At 42.7% G+C, this 21,003-nt stretch overlaps 1 protein-coding gene across 6 annotated transcripts in view; it reads right to left on the bottom strand.

Moving 5' to 3' along the window:
• Positions 1–3,656: 3,656 nt before the first annotated feature.
• Positions 3,657–21,003, bottom strand: part of LOC134862884 (A-kinase anchor protein 13) — a 110,938-nt gene continuing 93,591 nt past the window's right edge. For 3 of the 6 annotated variants that reach the window (XM_063880985.1, XM_063880988.1, XM_063880986.1), the window contains exons 29-38: positions 20,304–20,386; positions 20,037–20,225; positions 19,302–19,442; positions 13,482–13,555; positions 12,270–12,314; positions 10,079–10,129; positions 9,088–9,360; positions 8,763–8,942; positions 7,613–7,916; positions 3,657–5,956 (exon numbers count right to left, since the gene is read on the bottom strand). In XM_063880985.1, the coding sequence (XP_063737055.1) occupies positions 5,904–5,956; positions 7,613–7,916; positions 8,763–8,942; positions 9,088–9,360; positions 10,079–10,129; positions 12,270–12,314; positions 13,482–13,555; positions 19,302–19,442; positions 20,037–20,225; positions 20,304–20,386 (1,393 nt within the window). In that variant the 3' untranslated portion in view covers positions 3,657–5,903. The remainder of the gene's footprint in view (positions 5,957–7,612; positions 7,917–8,762; positions 8,943–9,087; positions 9,361–10,078; positions 10,130–12,269; positions 12,315–13,481; positions 13,556–19,301; positions 19,443–20,036; positions 20,226–20,303; positions 20,387–21,003) is intronic. The other 3 variants (XM_063880989.1, XM_063880990.1, XM_063880987.1) reach the window with 2 other exon arrangements.

Here is a 21,003-nt window from a genome sequence, read left to right as displayed (position 1 = left end):
AGCATCTTTAAGACATGACACTATTATTTCCCGCTTCGCTCTGATGCAGGATTTTCACCGGAAAGTGGTCAGGGCTGTAATTTGGACGACATTAGCGCTTCATGCTATATTTCTCTAGAAACACCCTTGGCTCTGTTAGCTTACCTTAGTCACTAGCAACAGGTATGCAAGCCACTAGCTGCTAGCATGCTGGTGTAGCATCTCCAAGCAAAACCTCTCACAAGCAAACACAAAACTGTTATCCTTTAAACAGGGGTGAATGCAGGTGACTTTGAGGAACAGTAACCCTCCTGTATGTGGAAAGAAAGAGGCAGTAAAGGTAGTTTCTTCTCACACGGTTTGTGATTTATTTTTAGTGTTGCATTTACACAGCAGGCTAACAGTAGAGCGTGGCATTTGAACTGCTTTTAAAGACACAACAAGGCTGCTAAAAACAATTGTTATGCCTCTATTTTTATGGCAACTGTTTGCTATCACTGTAGCCGTATCAAAATCAAAGGCGATAATTACGCTGCAGCCAAAAATCAATCAATGCAGGTTTAAAACCGGCTATGGGTTGAGCTCTTTGAAACGAGTATTTCTACATTGTTCTCTCTCCTCTTTTACTCCAGTAAGGAACCTGAGCGCTTCTTCCACCACTGATTTTATGTTCTGGAGTGTGCTCGCTGATGGTCCTTATCACAGTCATTTCCTGCTGAACGTCCCTGACCCACTGATGAGTTCTGCCCTGTGAGTGAATGAGCTGCAGACAGACCTCTTCTGGGGAGGAGAAATATGGCTCCAGCTATTATAAATCAGAGGATTGGAAAGTGCTGATACTCTGATAAAGCTGACTGATTTAGAACCGTGTCACTGACATCCCGGCTCCATTTAAAGCTGCTTTAAATCTATTAATTAGACGGATGTAGTCAATTATGATAGGACAATAATTAGCTGAACAATGTCAGATGTTTCTTATCTTCAGCAGATTATAAATCAGAACGTCTGATGAGTCATTATTCAGACAAGCCTTACAGACTTATGTGCAAGGGTTTAAAGAGGCCCTATTCTGCTCTCTTCAGGTGTATATCAGTATGTAGTGTCTCTACTTTAAAGAGTCCTCTCCTGCTGATGTTCAGGTGTATATCAGTCTGTAGTCTCTACTTTAAAGAGTCCTCTCCTGCTGATGTTCAGGTGTATATCAGTATGTAGTGTCTCTACTTTAAAGAGTCCTCTCCTGCTGATGTTCAGGTGTATATCAGTATGTGGAGTCTCTACTTTAAAGAGTCCTCTCCTGCTGATGTTCAGGTGTATATCAGTATGTAGAGTCTCTACTTTAAAGAGTCCTCTCCTGCTGATGTTCAGGTGTATATCAGTATGTAGTGTCTCTACTTTAAAGAGTCCTCTCCTGCTGATGTTCAGGTGTATATCAGTATGTAGAGTCTCTACTTTAAAGAGTCCTCTCCTGCTGATGTTCAGGTGTATATCAGTATGTAGAGTCTCTACTTTAAAGAGTCCTCTCCTGCTGATGTTCAGGTGTATATCAGTATGTAGAGTCTCTACTTTAAAGAGTCCTCTCCTGCTGATGTTCAGGTGTATATCAGTATGTAGTGTCTCTACTTTAAAGAGTCCTCTCCTGCTGATGTTCAGGTGTATATCAGTATGTAGTGTCTCTACTTTAAAGAGTCCTCTCCTGCTGATGTTCAGGTGTATATCAGTATGTAGTGTCTTGTCTCTACTTTAAAGAGTCCTCTCCTGCTGATGTTCAGGTGTATATCAGTATGTAGCGTCTCTACTTTAAAGAGTCCTCTCCTGCTGATGTTCAGGTGTATATCAGTATGTAGCGTCTCTACTTTAAAGAGTCCTCTCCTGCTGATGTTCAGGGCCTCTTTAATACTTTTCTTCGAATTTGAAATGTAGTATTTTATTGACTCTCTTTCTCTCAGTTTTACTTTTGTTGTTTTGCAGCCTTCCTGTCTTCATCACCATGAGACTATCTCGCTTGCTGCTGCACAACTTTCAGAATAATCTGAACCAGAGATAGGATAACTTTTACAGTGTTTGGCTCCGGTAAACAGAACTGAACGCAAGCTACACTGACTTCTGTTGGGCTCTTATCGGCTGCTGTTTTGTCTCCGGGGGTTTTTATGTTGAACGATCAGAATGGAGAAACATTTAGGAAGACTGCTGCAAAAAAAAATCCTGAGGCTCGATCGATAAGGGGAGAGATGGGCTGCTGATGAAGCCGGTGTGTCTTGCAAGATCTTACAGTTAAGAAAAAACGAAAGTTGACACCGTCAGGATGGAGGCTTCTGAGAGGAGAAAGACTGTGTGTGACGTGGAGAGCGTGGGGAGATTACAGCCGCTCTTCATTTATCAGGAGGCGGAGCTGCTGCTGTGTTTCTGCTCTGCTGTCAACACATCCAGATCTTTTATCAGCCGTTTCCTCTGGCAGCACTAATGGAAACACCAAATCAAAACATTCACCTGCCTCGGAAACTGAAACGTGGATTAATGAGAACGTTTATTGCAATGACGAGACCAAAACAAAAAGGTGTTGTACTGCTTTAGTAAACAACCTTTTTACTGTTTCTTTAACTTCTTCTGTGTAAATCCTTTTTCACATTTTACTTTAAAGTCTTGTGTTCATAAAAATAATTCCCCGGCCTTCAACGCCTACTGGAACAAAGGGACATCCCTATGTAACACTGACTCCAACACATTGTACATGATAGCCTAAGGGGCGGGACATCTCTAAGTGGTTGACCAATCACCACAGACCAACCAAACAGAGCAGACTGGGCTCTGGTTTCAGACAGAGGGTGAAAGAGGTGCCGCAGCACAGGCAGTATGAGAAAAATAAAGAGCTTTTTGAACATTAAAGCATGGAGACATGTCCCAGGAGAGATACTACATACTGATATACACCTGAACATCAGCAGGAGAGGACTCTTTAAAGTAGAGACTCTACATACTGATATACACCTGAACATCAGCAGGAGAGGACTCTTTAAAGTAGAGACTCTACATACTGATATACACCTGAACATCAGCAGGAGAGGACTCTTTAAAGTAGAGACACTACATACTGATATACACCTGAACATCAGCAGGAGAGGACTCTTTAAAGTAGAGACACTACATACTGATATACACCTGAACATCAGCAGGAGAGGACTCTTTAAAGTAGAGACGTTACATACTGATATACACCTGAACATCAGCAGGAGAGGACTCTTTAAAGTAGAGACTCTACATACTGATATACACCTGAACATCAGCAGGAGAGGACTCTTTAAAGTAGAGACACTACATACTGATATACACCTGAACATCAGCAGGAGAGGACTCTTTAAAGTAGAGACGCTACATACTGATATACACCTGAACATCAGCAGGAGAGGACTCTTTAAAGTAGAGACACTACATACTGATATACACCTGAACATCAGCAGGAGAGGACTCTTTAAAGTAGAGACGCTACATACTGATATACACCTGAACATCAGCAGGAGAGGACTCTTTAAAGTAGAGACTCTACATACTGATATACACCTGAACATCAGCAGGAGAGGACTCTTTAAAGTAGAGACACTACATACTGATATACACCTGAACATCAGCAGGAGAGGACTCTTTAACAGATGTGTGGTTGAGATCAAATATAAAAGTCAAAATGTCCGTTATGATTTTTTTATTATGAGAGCAGTATGACTTTACATCACGCCGCCTTTTGGGGCGAGAATAAAACATAAATAAACATTCTTACAAAATGCTGCGATAGATCACAAACAAACACTTTTTTTTTACATTTGATTGGTTTTATACATAAATCATATTTACATTTTCGCCCTTTTTGAATGATTTTTTTACATGTGTTGGGAATGAAACCACTTTTACGGTACAAACATTTCCTTCGTCGTTTCAAAGCTAGAGGTATAAAAGCTCTCCTCATCGGTCCAGAGGAACGGCGGGTCCTACGCTAGTGCATTTCATTTAATCTTCAAGATTTAAGGCTCTGCAGGGAGGGGGGGGGGGGTCTGCTGATTGTCCTGTGGCTTTCTTTTCTCTGACTGGATTCACTGAATAACCAATTACAGTCCCTGACAACTTATTTGTTTCGCCAGTCGGTTACAAACGCCTCGGGGAAAATATCACAGAGCCCACGCTTGTCTCATTTTCTCCGTATGTCGATGACTTGCGGAAATGTCAGAAAACTGAAATAGTTTCATGCTTTCTAGATGTTTGATTTAGTCATGGGTGCAGCGCTTCCTCGTGGTCAAACTACGGTGGCTCAGAGGCGCAAACGTGCTCCAATGATCCAAACGTTTCCAATCAAACACAAATATTCCTAAATCAACAAAGAAACATCTCCACCAACTTGAGGAAATAAGAGCAGCGCTTACTAAAAGCACTACAAATACAAAATGCTGTGTGTGATGTTTGGTGAGGTTGGGGAACATGTTTCTTCATTTGCATGTGTTTTTGTTTTGTATCGTTTGGAAAGGAAGCATTTTTCTTCCGATGGAAATGTTTTGGGTCGTTGTAACGGATGCATGGGTCGGCTACCGTACAAAACGCACCCACAAAAGGAGCCCATTCCTCTGTTTCTCGGACAGGATTAAACCAAAGCCATAAACAAAAGCCATGAAGCAGCTAATTGGCTGGCCCTTTCAGCCTCTCAAGAAGACACACTATAATAAAACAGCCCGGACATATGAAGTCAAATCGTCCACAAACAAGCTCTTAAAACACGAGACAAAAAGAGGCGCTGCTCTGTGAACCACCGGGAGAAGGGTCTTTATTTTAACTTCCTACCTGTCCAGCAGGCAGTGTGTGGTGCCCTCGATCTGGGCTTCAATCAAGCTAAACAATTAAGACAGGTGACCTCTGGAACTTTGCATAAAAGCTACTGGTCTTCGCTTTAGTTTGAACGTTGACAGGAAGGAGCATCTTTTCATGAGCGTCAGTGCCCTGGATTAAATCAGAATACAAAGATGACTGATCGCTGATAACAAATAGAAAACAACCTTAAAACGTATTAGGACCAAAGTGCTTCACATCACCGTGAGGTCGGATTCATTTGAAATGTTCTGAACATCATTTGGTGTCTTTAGCTTCCCCTTTTCTCTGCTTAAACAGCTTCCATCTCCTTAAAACGTGAGCAGTGAGAGTGAGGCTAGCAGACGGGAGCTATCAGTATGCTACCTGCACAGAGACATGCAATTAAAACATGAAAGGAAGCCCCGCTCGTCATCGACTTAAAAGCCCATTGACTGGCCGATAAAGCAGAGGATCAGGCTCCTATCCTCTATGAACTGAGCCGTTAGATGCTGGGGGATACGTCTCAATCCTCTCATTACTGTAAGTCTGCAGAAGGAGACACATTTGAAGATATCCATTATTCAAAGGAATTGAAACGACCGAGGGAGAGACATCTTAATTGAGGATTACTGGAGGTATTTAAACTTCATTTGTCCCTCTAACTGGAGGCAGAATCAGTCAAATCTGCTCTTAAATGGTGAGTAGACGTTGTTGCCGGGCAGATTTGGTCTGTGGTCAATAAGGGAGGATAAGGATGGAGCTTGTTGGGAATCATGTCTCCATCCAAGTGGTATTTGGTAACGTCTGCGCTTCTGTGTTGCTTAATTTATGTATTCCAAGTTCAAATGACCAACAAATCCCCCAAATATGTGACTTTCCAGAAGCTAGAAGTGGATTTATTCAACGTTTTTCTTTCTTGCATGAAAAGTTGAATTTCACTCCGTTATGATTCAGGAGAAAATACAGTTTGAAGAGGATTTAGAAGGTGCCTTGGAGCCTGGTGGGACTGCAGTCTGATGTTTGCACTTGGTGGGAATACATTCTCCTGGATGGGATGTGATGATGATGAGGAGGAGGAGGAGGAGGAGAAGGACTGTCTCTTAGCAGAAGAAGATCTCTCCGTCCAGAGGAGGCTCAGGGAGGTGCAGAGGGTCTGAGGAGGAGAAGAGAGGAGTCAGCTTGTTCCTCACTAACACACACACTGCTTGTATCAGAGCTCAGCTGTGTTGATGTGATGTGTGTCTATGCGGTTCATATTGAATGTCTTTTGTACTGTCCTCTCAATGTGCACTGTTCTTTAAACACAGACACCACAGACACACACACTGCAATTAAATCAGTGCACTTTCATAAGGTCATGGTGAAGTCAAAGCTAACGGAAGTAAAAGATCTAACCTTTTTAATTTCACGCCCACATTTTCATCGCTAAAAGTATCTTCGAGCGTAGCCTTTGAATCTCAATCTCAATTATTTGACATTTAAATGTGCGTCAAATGAGGGAGTATTTTCCGTGTTCTTCTACCGTGTTCTATTTGAATTGCATTTGTTAACTCTCACTGTTTGTATGTTTTCTATCACTTGCATGGACTTGTGACTGGCATACATTTGTACCTCTTGATGGTAAACAGTTTATCTTTGCTGCATTTGTTCTTCTTTATCTCACGCCTATTGTCAGACCCTAGTCATCGCTAAAGCAAGCGTCTTCTTAGCTGAGCTTCTGGACGGCCTTGATTGAGTTTTTCATTTGATGTATTGGTGCATCAAACACATTGAGTTAGTTTGTATCCGTCACATTGAATAAACTCTGCACTTTCTGCTGTTTGGCCCTACCTTTCTGAAGTACTTGTACTCTGTGTGTACAATAAAGTTTAATCTATTGAATCTGAAAGTGGGACAACTGTCAGTGTACTCTTTCTGTTGTGACTCGATCTAAACTGCTTTCATTTGACTCAAAATGCTTGTATTTTTCTGATACTACACCTATATTTAGACCGGTTATTTATCAGATGATGGTATGTATAAACCTGTGTTCACTCCCATGATCACACCTGTTCCTTTTCTCACATGTTGCACCTCGAACATGTGCTTCTCTTTACTCACATTTGATTTCATTTTCTTTTCTTATATTTGTTATTTTATTGTCGTTTTTATCAGAAGTTGTTCTGAAATGTTGCCACCATTTTATAGTTTATAGAATTGTTTGTAAGTTGATCTTGCATCAGCTATAAAAGTGTGCATGTTATCACTATTTCTGTGGAGTTGTTAAATCAAGTGGTGTTCTGCCTCTTCCTGCACGCTGAACAGAGGTCATATATGTGTGTTTTTAAATTGTGCTAAAGAAATGATACACATTAAAATACAACAAATAATAAAAATGTGTCCTCCTCTAAACTTCACTTCCTGAATAATAATCTGCTGTTTCTCTACCTGCCGTCGAACCAATCCCAAAAATATGTGACTTTTCAGAAGAAACTAAAGCAGTGGATTTAAAAGAGAAAAAATCCCGTCGTTTTTCTTGCATGAAATATTACATTTTTGGACGTAATGATTGAGGGGGAAAGTATATTTGGTTGAGGATTTGGAAGGTGTTGTAAAGCTGGTGGAACAGTCTGATGTTTGCAGATGCCTGTATAAGTGCTCGACGTACGGGACAGGTTACTTCAGATTTTGGGGGAGGCGTCCAATAATCCCAGAGGGTTTTTCTGCCTCTTTTCAAATCGGTTTTATTTGAGTATTTTTAAAATGTGCAAAACAATGAACCCGATAACCTGTGACAGTCAGCTGCTTCCTGGATAATAAAAGTCTCTACCTGCCGTCTGCGGACCCCCCCCTTTGCCCTTCTTCTTCTTCTTGTCCTTCTCCTTGCCCTCCCTGCTCTTGTTCTTGGCCAGCTGCAGCAGGCTCTTGGAGATCTGCCGGTTGGCCTCGTTCCCCTTCAGGCTGCCGGAGGACGAGCTGAACGGGTTCAGGCCTTTCCCTTTGGGTTTGGAGCGGGGGGGCTGCAGCGGCTCCTGAGGGTCCGGCTCCAGAGGCTGGGAGCCGCCGGGGAACTGGGAATCATCCAACGCTGTGGAGGGAGTCCTCTGGAGGAGAGGGGGGGCTGTTAGAAACATCTGGAGGAGGACATGCAGGAAATGTGTGGATTTAAATGTTTATAGTATTGGATTAATTTGAGTTATTTCAGATGTTTTATTCGCATCTGTTGCTGGGCCGTTATACAGTTTGTGCATTTAATTGATTTATTAATTGATTTATTAATTGATTTATTAATTGATTTATTAATTGATTTATTAATTGATTTATTTTAGTATTAAATTAGTATTAGTATTTGATTTTATTACTGGACTATTTTTATTTAATCACAGCTCTTTTTTTTTGCCAAAACTGCTGGTGAATAATTACAGAATCTGTGTATTGTTTTTTAATAATCATTATCAAATTTTATTATTTGATTAGTTTAAGTATATTTGCATTTTATTTTATTGTCATTATTTTTTATTTAATTACAAATATGTATGAGATCTGTATCTTTTAAGTTATTATTTTATGAATACTTATTTAGTGTTAGTATATTTGATTTATATTATGGGATATTTTATTATCATTTTTCAAGTTTTAAGCAATTATTTGGTTACAGGACAAACTATAGTATAGAGAACAATCAATAAAAGCAGTAAAATAAATAAAAATACTGAACCTCCAAACTGTAAATAGGATCTAGTGAACAAATAACATCATTCCTTTCTTATACATATATTAAGTGTCAATAAATGGAAGCCAGTTAGTGAGTTTTCCCATGTTTTCTGAAATATATTAAATCATTTCCAGTGTTTTTTTTATTTAAAATCCCTCTCAAGAGGCTCCAGGTGCTGAGGTGTCACTGAGCAAGGCACTGAGCCTCTCCTCCTGCAGGGTGCAGCAGATGACGTCAGGATCTGTAAAGACCCCCCCCCCCTCACCTCCGACAGGCAGACCTCCTCCATCTTCTCGATCTGCCGCTGCACGGCCTCCCTGTCTCTCTCCAGTTTCCTCTGGGCGTCCCTCAGCCTCTCCAGGTCCCTCTGGTACTCCTCCTTCCTGCTCTGCAGACCCTGCCTCTCCTCCTGTAGATCCTTCTCCTGCTGCAGCACCTCCTCCTCCTGCAGTGGGGGGGAGCAGCGATCATGGATTTATTGCAACGGTACAGAACTTCTCTCGCTTGATCATACTTAGCAACAGTGTGTTATCATCCTCTGAAATGTCCAAATTGACCAATCAGAATCGAGCATTCATCTCTAAAGTCACCTGTCCGTGCAGCAGCCCCTCCCTCTCCACCAGCTGCTCCTCCCTCGTCTCCCACTCCCTCTCCCTCTTCCTCCTCTCCTCGTTGTGGGCGGCCTGCTGCCTCTGCAGGGAGGCCAGCTCCTGCCGCTGCTTCTCCAGGCTGCGCGTCTTCTCCTGCTCGATCAGGGAGCTGGGGCGGGAGGACGGCCGCGACAGCGAGGTGCAGGAGGAGGAGCGCTCGCTCAGGGCCGCCCGCTGGTCCTCGATGAAGCTGTCCTGCTGCACCACCACCGCCTGCAGACACAGACACATCAGGCACATCATCTTTTGACTGTCTCTCATGGTGTGATGCACCTGGAAGTCTCTCGGGTTACATATCTCATCTATCCTGTGGATGCTAGAGGCATGTCCCCACCACTTTTGGAACTGTGTTGTCCCGACCACTTTGCATTTGGATCATTTGTTAAAGACTTTCTGAAAATCGCGTACATGTACAATCTGGAGGACTCAACAGAGGTGTTGCAAGTCTGCTGTGTATGTTGATATGTAATGTTTGCAGAGGGTGCAGACGTCTTTTATTCAGATTGTGACTAAGTGAAAGAACAGTAACTTAAGTACATATCTGAGGCACTTTCTGTGGCACTTTATACCCTACTTTAATATAATTCAAGGAAAATATAGAACTTTCTACTTTCGCTAGATTTATTTTACACGTTTAGTAACTATAGATTTAAATGTGTGTGCACAAAGATAAAGATGACGTAGAAATGCAGTTTTGATGTTAATGAACTATCCAATATCATACGGAGGTACGCCTATCGTGAACAGAAATGTCTAAGTATTTGAGTTTCGTTCTGTGAGCGTCTCCTTTGAATATTTGAGGAACATTTTGGGAATCTGACCCAAAAAGTATCTCGGATTTCCAGGGGTTTAATTTTGCGTTTTAAAATCCAACTCACATTTAAAAAAATAAATGTGGACGTGTGATGTGAGCAGAATGCGTCCTCTTTACCTGCAGAGTGCTGAGCAGCAGGTGCAGGTTGGAGACGCTGTGCAGGACCTGCTGTGGGAAGAGAATCACATCAGGAGAGGAAGTGAAAACATGCATCTGTCTGTCTGTCTGTCGCTGTCTGTCTCTCTCTGTCCCTGTCTGTCTCTCTCTGTCCCTGTCTGTTTCTCTCTGTCGCTGTCTGTCTCTCTCTGTCCCTGTCTGTCTGTTTATGTCTGTCTGTCTGTTTATGTCTGTCTGTCTCTCTCCGTCTCTCTTTGTCCCTGTCTGTCTCTCTGTCTGTCTGTCTGTCTGTCTGTCTGTCGGTCGGTCTCTGTCTCTCTCTGTCTGTCTGTCTCTGTCTGTTTCACTCTGTCTGTCTGTCTGTCTCTGTCTCACTCTGTCTGTCTCTGTCTCACTCTGTCTGTCTGTCTCTGTCTGTCTGTCTTTCTCTCGCTTACCCTGTCAGTCTCTCTCTCTGTCCCTGTCTGTCTCTGTCTGTCCCTGTCTGTCTCTGTCTGTTTCTCTCTGTCTCTGTCTGTTTCTCTCTGTCCCTGTCTGTCTCTCTCTGTCGCTGTCTGTCTCTCTCTGTCTGTCTCTCTCTGTCCCTGTCTGTCTCTCTCTGTCCCTGTCTGTTTCTCTCTGTCCCTGTCTGTCTCTCTCTCTGTCGCTGTCTGTCTCTCTCTGTCGCTGTCTGTCTCTCTCTGTCCCTGTCTGTCTCTCTCTGTCGCTGTCTGTCCCTGTCTGTTTCTCTCTGTCGCTGTCTGTCTCTCTTTGTCCCTGTCTGTCTCTCTCTGTCTCTCTCTGTCCTGTCTGTCTCTCTCTGTCCCTGTCTGTCTGTCCCTGCTTGTTTGAATGCAGCACGGCCGGCCGCAGAGCTTCTTCCTTAACGAGCCGCCGCTCTGGTTTGTGTTAATATGAATTTATTCCAGTGGACTCTTTCAGACGGAGCCGGCGTTAAAGCCCGATGTGTTAAAGTGATGTGACCTTTTCTGCATTCAGACTCTGACAAAGAGACGAGGCCGGCGAGCGTCCAGCTGCCAGCAGTGTTTACTCTCACTAAAGGCTCCAATTAATGTTCACCAGGAGCTGCAGTAACAGGGTTTGAACCCAGGAAACGAGCAGAAAGTGTTGCTGCATCAAACATAAAGACAGCAGGGTGTCCTCCAAAGAGGGGAGGATGTATCATTAACATGCACAGAACCAGCATGTTGCATGCTTATCTTCAATACTTGGCAATCGGAATCTGAAACTGGGTTTTGGGAGAGTTGCTTTATTTTTTAATTCATTAAATAAAAGATAAATAATAATAAAAATGTGTCTTAAGATTTAAATAGAATATAAATTAAATATATATTTATACACAAATATATTAAAGCAAAAGGTATAAAATGTAATAAAGTATGTAAAGCAACATAAGCATTATTTAAAAGTAAGACTGAACAAATAAAAGATCAAATAAAATAACATCTTTATACAAACATTAGGAGTTAAAGGATAATGTCCAATATAAAATATTTAAATAATACATATTTATTTGAATAAACATACATTATCCTTATCCATTCAAGAGAGTGTGATAAAAAAATTGCAATAAAAAAAAAAAAAATCTTTCTAAAAATATTTAGTAAAAAAAATGCAATTAAAAAATATAATAAGAATAATAAGAAATAAGAGGAAAATATCCACTAAAAAATATATCCTTTACGAAAGTTAAGGTAAAATGTCAAACAGAGGATAAAATAAAATGAAATCTGACTTTGAACTTAAATATTTCATTGCTATGGTTCTATATTTGTCTGCCAGGCAGTTCTTTACTCCAGACTCCGTTGCACATCTTTATATTTGTTATACTAGTATAATTAAAATAGAATTAAAGTACCTGTTTATTTGAATCTTGGGCTCGATTTAAATCATATCTTTTTCTGTTGGATGAATATCAGTAATGAGATCGTTTTGTATTATTTCCTGTTATAAGTTTGTTGCGCTTGTTTTTTGACGTCCCGTTCAATCTCTATTCATCAATCAAGACCTTATTTGTATGATTACATTTTTAGAATAATGCTAATTACTGTATATCTAATACCAACAACTATAACGAGTGCTTCAGCGCTGCTGCACCGACTCAGCGGAAACACAAATGCAGATGAATGTGATGATCACAGTCTCCATGTGAACAGCTGTTATCGAGTTAGAGACAGGAAGTGTGTGTTACCTCACTGTTCTTCTTCAGCAGCAGCAGCAGGTTGGCGTTTCCTCCCTGCACACACACACACACACACACACAAAAAAACACACAATTAGGTCTGTACAGCAAGACACAGTAATGCACACACACAACTGTCAGTGCGTCTCATTATGTGTGTGTGTGTGTGTGTGTACAGAATGCATACGGCTGAATGTGATTATAGATGTGGGGGGGCTGTAATAGCATCTGGGTCTCATTAAGTATCACTCATATAATAATACAGCCGTCTTATAGTTCATTTATATTAGGAAGAGACACTACAGGGAGAAATGAGTGGTCCGTGCACGGGTCAGAGGGGTTAGCATGACGCGCTAACGTCACTTCCTGTCTAAATTAAGCCCCGCCCACTTTCAGGTGAAAATCCTGCATTAGATCAAAGCTGAAAATAAAAGTGTCTTCAGGTCTTTAAGCTGCCGAGTCATATATTGCACCTCCAACAACAAATAGATCCGGAGTTTCTTTACTTCCTCTCCAGAAAAAGGAGAGTTAAGGAAAGGATCAGAAATCTCAGTGTCAGCCTGCTGCCTGCCACTCGTCCCCCGCAGACCCACCGGACATCCATCCCCTATTTATTCTCTGTAAGCTGTCTCTGCCGTCTGACCAGACACCTGACCCCATCTTCATATTTCTGGACTCGTTAAACCCTTTCTGACCAACAGAGGTATTGTTTTCTGGCATCACTTTTATATTTTACGGGGAAAATCTGCCGGTTTAGACAAAACCCTGATGTAATTTTGTGTTTTGTGTCTATTTTGCTTTTAAATCATGTCTTTTTTTTCACACTAAAGCCTCCAAAATATACATTTAGGTGTGACTTTCTCTAGTGAGTCAATTTCTCTCAATTCACATTGCTTTACATTGTACTGCTGTGTATTCTGCCGTATAATTCACCAAATGGTTTTGATCCAGTGCAGAGCTACACCTAAACACCTCCCATTCACTTCCATCCACCTCTGCCTCCTCATAGAGCCGGTGGCGGCCGTTAGCAGCGAGCAGGAAGAGCCAGGAGGCTAATCCAGAGCAGAGAGAGAGAGAGGAGTGGCTCAACTCATCTGAATGGTGTAGTTAATTTAGGAGGACAGTGCACCCCCACACTGGGCCTGAGGTTGTGGGGGAGGAGCATCATGTGGGGGTGTAGGTGCTTCAGAGTGGAGAGTAATCAGCTGCAGAGAAACAGACCTTCTTTAAAACGCTGTCAGACTCCGTCCGGCGTAAATCCCCCGCCGAGTCCTCGCTGTCGTCCCCGTCTGCACCTGATGGAGGAGGAGCAAGAGGAGGAAGGGTGTCAAGAGGATATTTTGTTTTGCTCTTAATTGGTACAGTCCATTTCTCTGCACCAACAGGTGGAGGTGTGTTTGACTCCTACAGGCTGCAGGATTTCACTCAACGTTCGTTTTGGCAGCTAATTTGCATTTAGGCTTATTTGAGCCTTCAGTTCTCATTGGTTTGGGTCACATTTTGTTGTGAATTATTATTTGAATCCAATAGTAAAATTGGCATGATTATATTGTTTAGTTTAAAAACAGTTAGGAGAAAAGTATTTACATTATTTACAGTAGATATTTGGAGAATGTTACTTCCTGATGGTAAAATTATTAGTTTGAATGTGATAATGTGAGACCTTTATTTTGATGAACAGGAAGTAATGTGTAATGCGTATTCATTGTATGAAGGATTCCAGAGATGAAGTCGCAAGTCGCAACCTGCCTTAGTTTAAATAAATACTACTTCTTTGTAATACTGTAATAGTGCATTTGGAAGTAAAGTTCCGTTCAAAGAAAACGTTTGATCATCATTAGAAGCTTAAAACTACACAACATTTTGGTGCCGAAACCCGGGAATTGAAGATTGAATTGACTGTGTCGAAGTTGGAAGCTAACGCTAGCTACATTGGCAGCAGAGATGGCCGAGCGTTTTGAACGGATGAAGAAGAAGAGAAAGACGGTACGCACATCTACAACGAAGTTGTTGAATCGCTTAGATGAGGAGGTGATCAATGAGGTGCCCGACTGTGATAAACTTCGTGAAATGCTGTCAGTATTGTCGACCAAGGAAGATATTTTAATGGACTTAAACAAAGGCATTGAAGATGAAACGTCGACAGACGACCTTGAGACGGAGATTGCTAGTACTCAGGAATACCAGGACCGCATTACCACGCTGAAGGCTCGTGCCACGAGGCTCATTCAGCCTGCACGTGATAACGTGAGTGTGCGGGTGAGCAATGCAAGTTCGAACTCCGTGAGACCAGTGAGTAGACAGACTGTTAAACTACCGAAGCTGGTGATAGAGAAATACAGTGGAGAAATTAGCCAGTGGCAAGAATTCTGGTCTCAGTATGAAACGGCTATTCATGAGAATGATGCACTGTGTAAGAGGGAGAAATTTACCTATCTGAGATCCTATTTGACTGGAGCAGCAGCAAGAGCTGTTGCAGGGCTTACTTTGAATGATAGCAATTATGACGCTGCAGTTGAATTGCTCCGCAATCGTTTTGGAAGGAAAGACATTGTAATTAGTGCACACATGTCCAAACTACTGAGCTTAACCCCTGTGAAAAGGTCATCAGATGTTGCAGCACTCAGGCACCTGTACGACGAATGTGAAATACAGATTCGCAGTCTAGAGTCCATGGGAGTTCACAGTGACACATATGGCTGCCTGCTATGTCCAGTACTGCTCCAGCTTCTGCCGGAAGACATAGCACTAGTCTACACGCGCAAGTCAGACCCCAATGACGAATGGAAGGTGCCAGAGCTCATCCAGTTCCTGCAAAAAGAGGTCCAAAGCAGAGAGAGAGCACTTCAGCTTACCAGACCAGGTAACACTCAAAGAGACATTCCACCAAGTAATAAACCATTCAGTAGGCCAGCACCCCCTTATGAAAACAAACCTAAAAAATGGAACGTGCCCTCAGCTACTGCGTTGCACACAGCAAGTAATGCACCACAGATCTGCATATATTGTGACAGTGCTAACCATAAACCAGAACATTGTACTGAGAATTCTGTGTCTACTCGCAAAGAAAAATTAAGAAAGCTTGGAAGATGCTACGTGTGCCTTGGCCCAAAACACATAGCAAAATTCTGCAAAGTTAAAGGTGTTTCATGCCCTCTGTGTGGTCGCAGACATCACCAGTCAGTTTGTGAGCAATGTGAAGCAAAGGCAGATGTGGACAGTGGCAGCACAGAGGCTGTTGTGTCCTCTGTGTCCAGCACAGCGAAACAGAAAGCTAATTCACAGAACACAGTGTTGCTCCAGACAGTGAAAGCATGGACAGAGGGCCCAGCAGGGAGAAAAATCGTACGCTGTCTGTTAGATGGAGGCAGCCAGAGAAGCTTCATTCATGAGGGTGTGGTGAAAGCCTTAAGATTACCAGTGGTAAGACAAGAAACGCTGCATCTACACACCTTTGGATCTACAGCTCATGTGAAGGCACAGCGTAACATTGTGAAGGTCTCTCTGGAAAATGTGTGGAACACACAGCAAAGGATTGAGATTGAAGCTGTGGAAACCCCTCAAGTGTGCTCGGCAGTGATAAAGGTCCCCAGTGAACCCATCCAAGAGGAGCTCAGGAGAAAAGGTCTGCAGCTTGCTGATTTTCCACTGGACGGCCCTGATGACCCAGAACTGTCGATGCTCATAGGGGCAGACTATTACTGGAAAGTGGTGTCAGGCAAAGTCCAGAGAATAACAGAATCACTAGTGGCCGTAGAAAGCAGCTTCGGGTGGGCTTTGCAGGGGCCAGTTTCAACATCCAGTGTAACTGATGCCACTTGTATGCACATCAGCCTAGAAGAGGACACACAGATCTCAAAACAGCTACATGCCTTTTGGGAGGTGGATTCACTGGGCATTGTTAATGAGAAGGCCCAGAGTGCAGTGGAAACTGACGCTCTACAGAACTTTGAACAGACTGTGACACACAAAGATGACCGCTACCAAGTTGAGTTACCATGGCGACCTGACAAACCGACACTCCCAGACAACTTCCGAGTGGCTAAAGGACGGTTCGAAGGCCTCAAGAGGAGACTCAAAATGGATGCAACCCTGTACTCAAGGTACAATGATGTCATACAGGATTATCTGCAGCAAGGCATCTGTGAGGATGTACCTGAGGATGTGTCAGCGGCAGAGCAGCCAGAGGCTGTGAGATACTACATGCCACATCATGCTGTTCTTCGAGAAGATAAGGTAACAACTAAACTGAGAATTGTATTTGATGCATCATCACATGAGGAAGGTTGCCCCTCCCTAAATGACTGTTTACTGACCGGGCCAAACCTTAATCCAAACCTGTTAGATGTGCTAATCAAATTCAGATTACATGAGATAGCCTTTACTGCAGACATTACCAAGGCTTTCCTGCAGATAGCTCTAGCAGAGAAGGACAAAGATGCTGTTAGGTTCCTGTGGCTACATGGACCTCTGACCAAAGATGCTGAAGGTGAGCTGCGGATTATGAGGATGAGTAGAGTAGTTTTCGGAGTGTCGCCCAGCCCATTCCTGTTAGCTGCCACCATAAGAAACCACATCAAGCAGTATGACAGTGAGCAGCCCAGGGCAGTGGAGGCACTGAGAGAGTCTCTCTACGTGGATGATCTGATCTACAGCTCAAGTAATGTGAATGAAGCCCTTTCAGTTTCCTCAACAGCAAAGGAGATCCTGTCCCATGCCGGCATGAACCTGTGCAAATGGGTAACCAACTCACCACATCTGAGAGCCAAGTGGGCAGAGAGTGGAGTGGAGCACGCGACAGAAACACACCTGTGGAAATGTGCTGAAAGTGTTGGGGTTAGTATGGAGATCAGAGAAAGATGAGTTTGTGTTTGATTTAAAGGGACTGTTGAACATTTTAAAGGGCAAAGAGAACACAAAGAGAAGTGTGCTACAGACATCAGCTCGTATCTTTGACCCTATTGGTTTCCTTACTCCATTCACCATACGGGTAAAGTGCCTGTTTCAAGAGCTGTCGGAGAGGGGAATCAGTTGGGATGAACAGTTGCCCACAGATTTGGCTGAAAAATGGAATCAGTGGTGTGCGGAGCTGCCGAAGCTACACCTTCTAGCCATTCCGAGATGGTACCACATTGACATTCAGCCAAACTCACAGACACTGAAACTGCACGTCTTCTGCGACGCCAGTGAGAAGGCATACGGTGCTGTTGCCTATCTACAAGGACCGAACAAGGAAGGGGAGATTGTGACAAGTTTTGTGGCATCCAAGGCAAAGGTAGCCCCATTAAAGAAATTGACTTTACCACGCTTAGAGCTTATGGGTGCACTGATTGGAGCAAGGTTAGGAAATAATCTTCTCAAGCCTCTGAACATGGAGAAAAATCAGCTGAGTATGAGAACAGATTCGATGATTGTTTTCCATTGGATACGCAGTGCAGCACAAAAATGGAAGCCGTTTGTGTCAAACCGAGTGACTGAGATACAAGGTCTCACCAATCCAGAACAGTGGTCTCACTGCCAGGGTAAAACCAATCCAGCTGATTTACCCACCAGAGGCCAGAGCGTCGAGAACCTCATCCAAAGCCGGCTGTGGTGGAGCGGCCCTCCGTCACTATCACCAACTGATGAGGCAGAGAACATTGATGAGGACCGTGTTGCGGATGAGGTGAGCACTGAGCTCAGATCCAAGTTCCAGACAGCAGTACAGCTCGCTAGCACTGAACAAGTTGAACCACTGTTAGACTTACACAAGTACAGCAGGTTAAAGACAGTGTTAAGAATAACTGCATGGGTGAAAAGGTTCATAGCTAATGCCCGCTCCAGTCTGAAAACGCAGGGAGAGCTAACTTCTGAGGAGCTCACTGCAGCAGAAGTCTACTGGGTGAAGATGACACAAGAGCAGAGCTTCAGCCAAGAAATTTGTCAGCTGACATCAGGTCAAGACATCAAGAGAGATTCGAAAATCAGAGACTTGAAATCAGCTCACAAGTGTGAGACACCTACACCCACTGTGCTGAAGGTGGGAGATGTCATCCTGATCGGAGAAGACAATGCACCCCGGCAGACCTGGAAAATAGGCAGAATAACAGAACTGTTTCCAGGAAGAGATGGACTCATTCGTTCCTGTACTGTTCGTACTTCTACGGGCAGTGTGTTAAGAAGACCTGTTCAGCTGATATATCCTTTGGAGATTAATTAAGTGGACTGAATAGTAATGAACAATTGTTCATTGGGCGGGAATGTTGTGAATTATTATTTGAATCCAATAGTAAAATTGGCATGATTATATTGTTTAGTTTAAAAACAGTTAGGAGAAAAGTATTTACATTATTTACAGTAGATATTTGGAGAATGTTACTTCCTGATGGTAAAATTATTAGTTTGAATGTGATAATGTGAGACCTTTATTTTGATGAACAGGAAGTAATGTGTAATGCGTATTCATTGTATGAAGGATTCCAGAGATGAAGTCGCAAGTCGCAACCTGCCTTAGTTTAAATAAATACTACTTCTTTGTAATACTGTAATAGTGCATTTGGAAGTAAAGTTCCGTTCAAAGAAAACGTTTGATCATCATTAGAAGCTTAAAACTACACAACATTTGAAGTGTTTTCATCCAACAGAAGTACACATTAAAGGTGACTTTCAGACATTAGTAGTCTTAATTTTTCACCCATCAACTTTGTCAGATATATCTTAATTAGTTTGAGTCAAACGTCTGATTATATTTAACATTTCAGCAACAAACATCATAGTTTTCTTTAAAAAACTGGGTTTCTTCCGTCTAAATTGGTTTTTTTCAAGCTCTTTTTTAATGCTGAATGACTCATTCCCAATAGTAAACACATTGTGTACATCCTGGAAGTCAATTAACCAATTAGCTAGTAAACCAAATCAAATGAGTTGTAGTCGACTCTTAAAATCTTTAGTAGCTCGTGTCCCTGCTGATGTTTCTCTGCAGCAACAGGTGGGGGGTCAGTGTGTGTGATCTGAATAATCTCTCCCTGCAGGATCACAGTCAGCGTTCAGCCGCAGACTCACTCTTGCTGCTGTGCATCTGGTGGCTGTCGAAGCCTCCGAACGTCTCGGCCCGGCGAGGCAAACACACGGCGCCTCCGCCCTCCTGCACGCTGGCCATCGCCCCCCCCAGGCTGCCGTTCACCAGCCCCTGTAACGTCTCCACTGCACACACACACACACACACACACACACACACACACGTACATCAGTAAGTGAATTACCCGGCTAACTGTGTTAGCGCTCCGCTCTGCACTCTGCGGTTGGCTCCTGTTGCTTAGCGACCATTGACAACCTGTCTGAAGCGCAGAGCTCTTTTTACTTTAGAGTTTAAACATCTTAAGCTTCTGAAATGATTTAAACTCGGGCTGCAGAGACGTAAACAGTATCAGTATCTACATCAATGTTCCCGTTCAGACCCGCAGCACTGTGACCTTTCAGGGAAACGAGACGAGGAGCAAACGCTGCTGACAGTCCGACATGACGACTCTCTGCAGGGGGAAGGACATTACCGCTGCCAATTCACATTTTAAATAAAGGAGATTATTGCCCCGGGCTTCAGGAGGAGGTGGAGAACACACGCTGTAATAGCTAAACCTTTCATGAGACTTTCAGAAGTGGAAACTCTTTCAGTCTTCCCTGCAGTAGAGCTGCACACATTTCTAGTCTCAGGTCAGAAACCAGTCTCTGCCTCATATAGAATCAGTCTGCTTCACGTGAAGATGTCCCATGCATTACATCACTCTCTGTCTCTCTTACCCTCCTGCAGGGCGTCCTTCATTATGGCGGCCCCTCTGGGGGTCTCCAGGCTGCAGGCCGACCTGAACAAGGGCTGCTCCGGCCGGCCGGCCTCCTCTCCGGGGCCCGGGCCCTCCCACATGCCCCTGAAGAGCTGCACCTTCTCCTCCAGCAGAGACAGGATCTCCGTGTCCTTCTGCCTCAGCAGCGCTGAGAGGAAGAGAAAACATTTTAGATTCCTTGGAGCAAAAATAATCCCTTCCACACAAACACTCAGACCCGTCTCACCTCTCATCTCCTTGGCTTTTGTCTCCTGCTGTCTCTTGTCGTCCTCCGTCTCGCTGGGAATCCCTTCATCCTCGTCCTTCTCCCTGAGCGAGCAAGGGAAGGAGAAACCATGCATTACAAAACACCGTCAAGGTACTCAAACAGGCTCTCCAGCACCTCAAAATATACATGTGCTCATTGATAATGCACAATTTCAAAACAAATAAACAGTGCAGGAAGAGGCAGGAAACCCCCTGGGTGTGTTAGCCTCCTTCTGAATCATGTTGAGATTCACAATTCTGTATAGATATATACACAGAGGTGCAGAGCTGGCAAAAAATATATATATATATAAGTTAAAAATGATAAATAAATTACAATTAAATTGCAACATCTATAAATAATTCTACAAGTAACGATAAAAACTAAAAGCCTTAAATTATTTACATATACTTTATTATTTTATTGGAATAATCTCAATATTTTAGCTAAAATATGGAATAAAAGTCTTTTTTTAATAGCTTCTGTTTTTATATATAAATCATTTTTGCTAAATTAATTAAAAATGTTTCTTATTTAAATAATAAGAGAAAAAAAGAGTTTTATTTTCTTATATATATTTGTTGGTTCATTTCATTGTGTAGTAACGATGAAAAATTATAAGTCTGAAATGATTCAAATAAATGTTCATGTTTTATTAGGTCCATTTAAATATTTATAA

The sequence above is a fragment of the Eleginops maclovinus genome, chromosome 4, assembly GCF_036324505.1.
Source record: "Eleginops maclovinus isolate JMC-PN-2008 ecotype Puerto Natales chromosome 4, JC_Emac_rtc_rv5, whole genome shotgun sequence".
In the NCBI taxonomy this organism is placed as follows: domain Eukaryota; kingdom Metazoa; phylum Chordata; class Actinopteri; order Perciformes; family Eleginopidae; genus Eleginops; species Eleginops maclovinus.
This window is presented reverse-complemented; position numbering and strand designations above follow the sequence as displayed.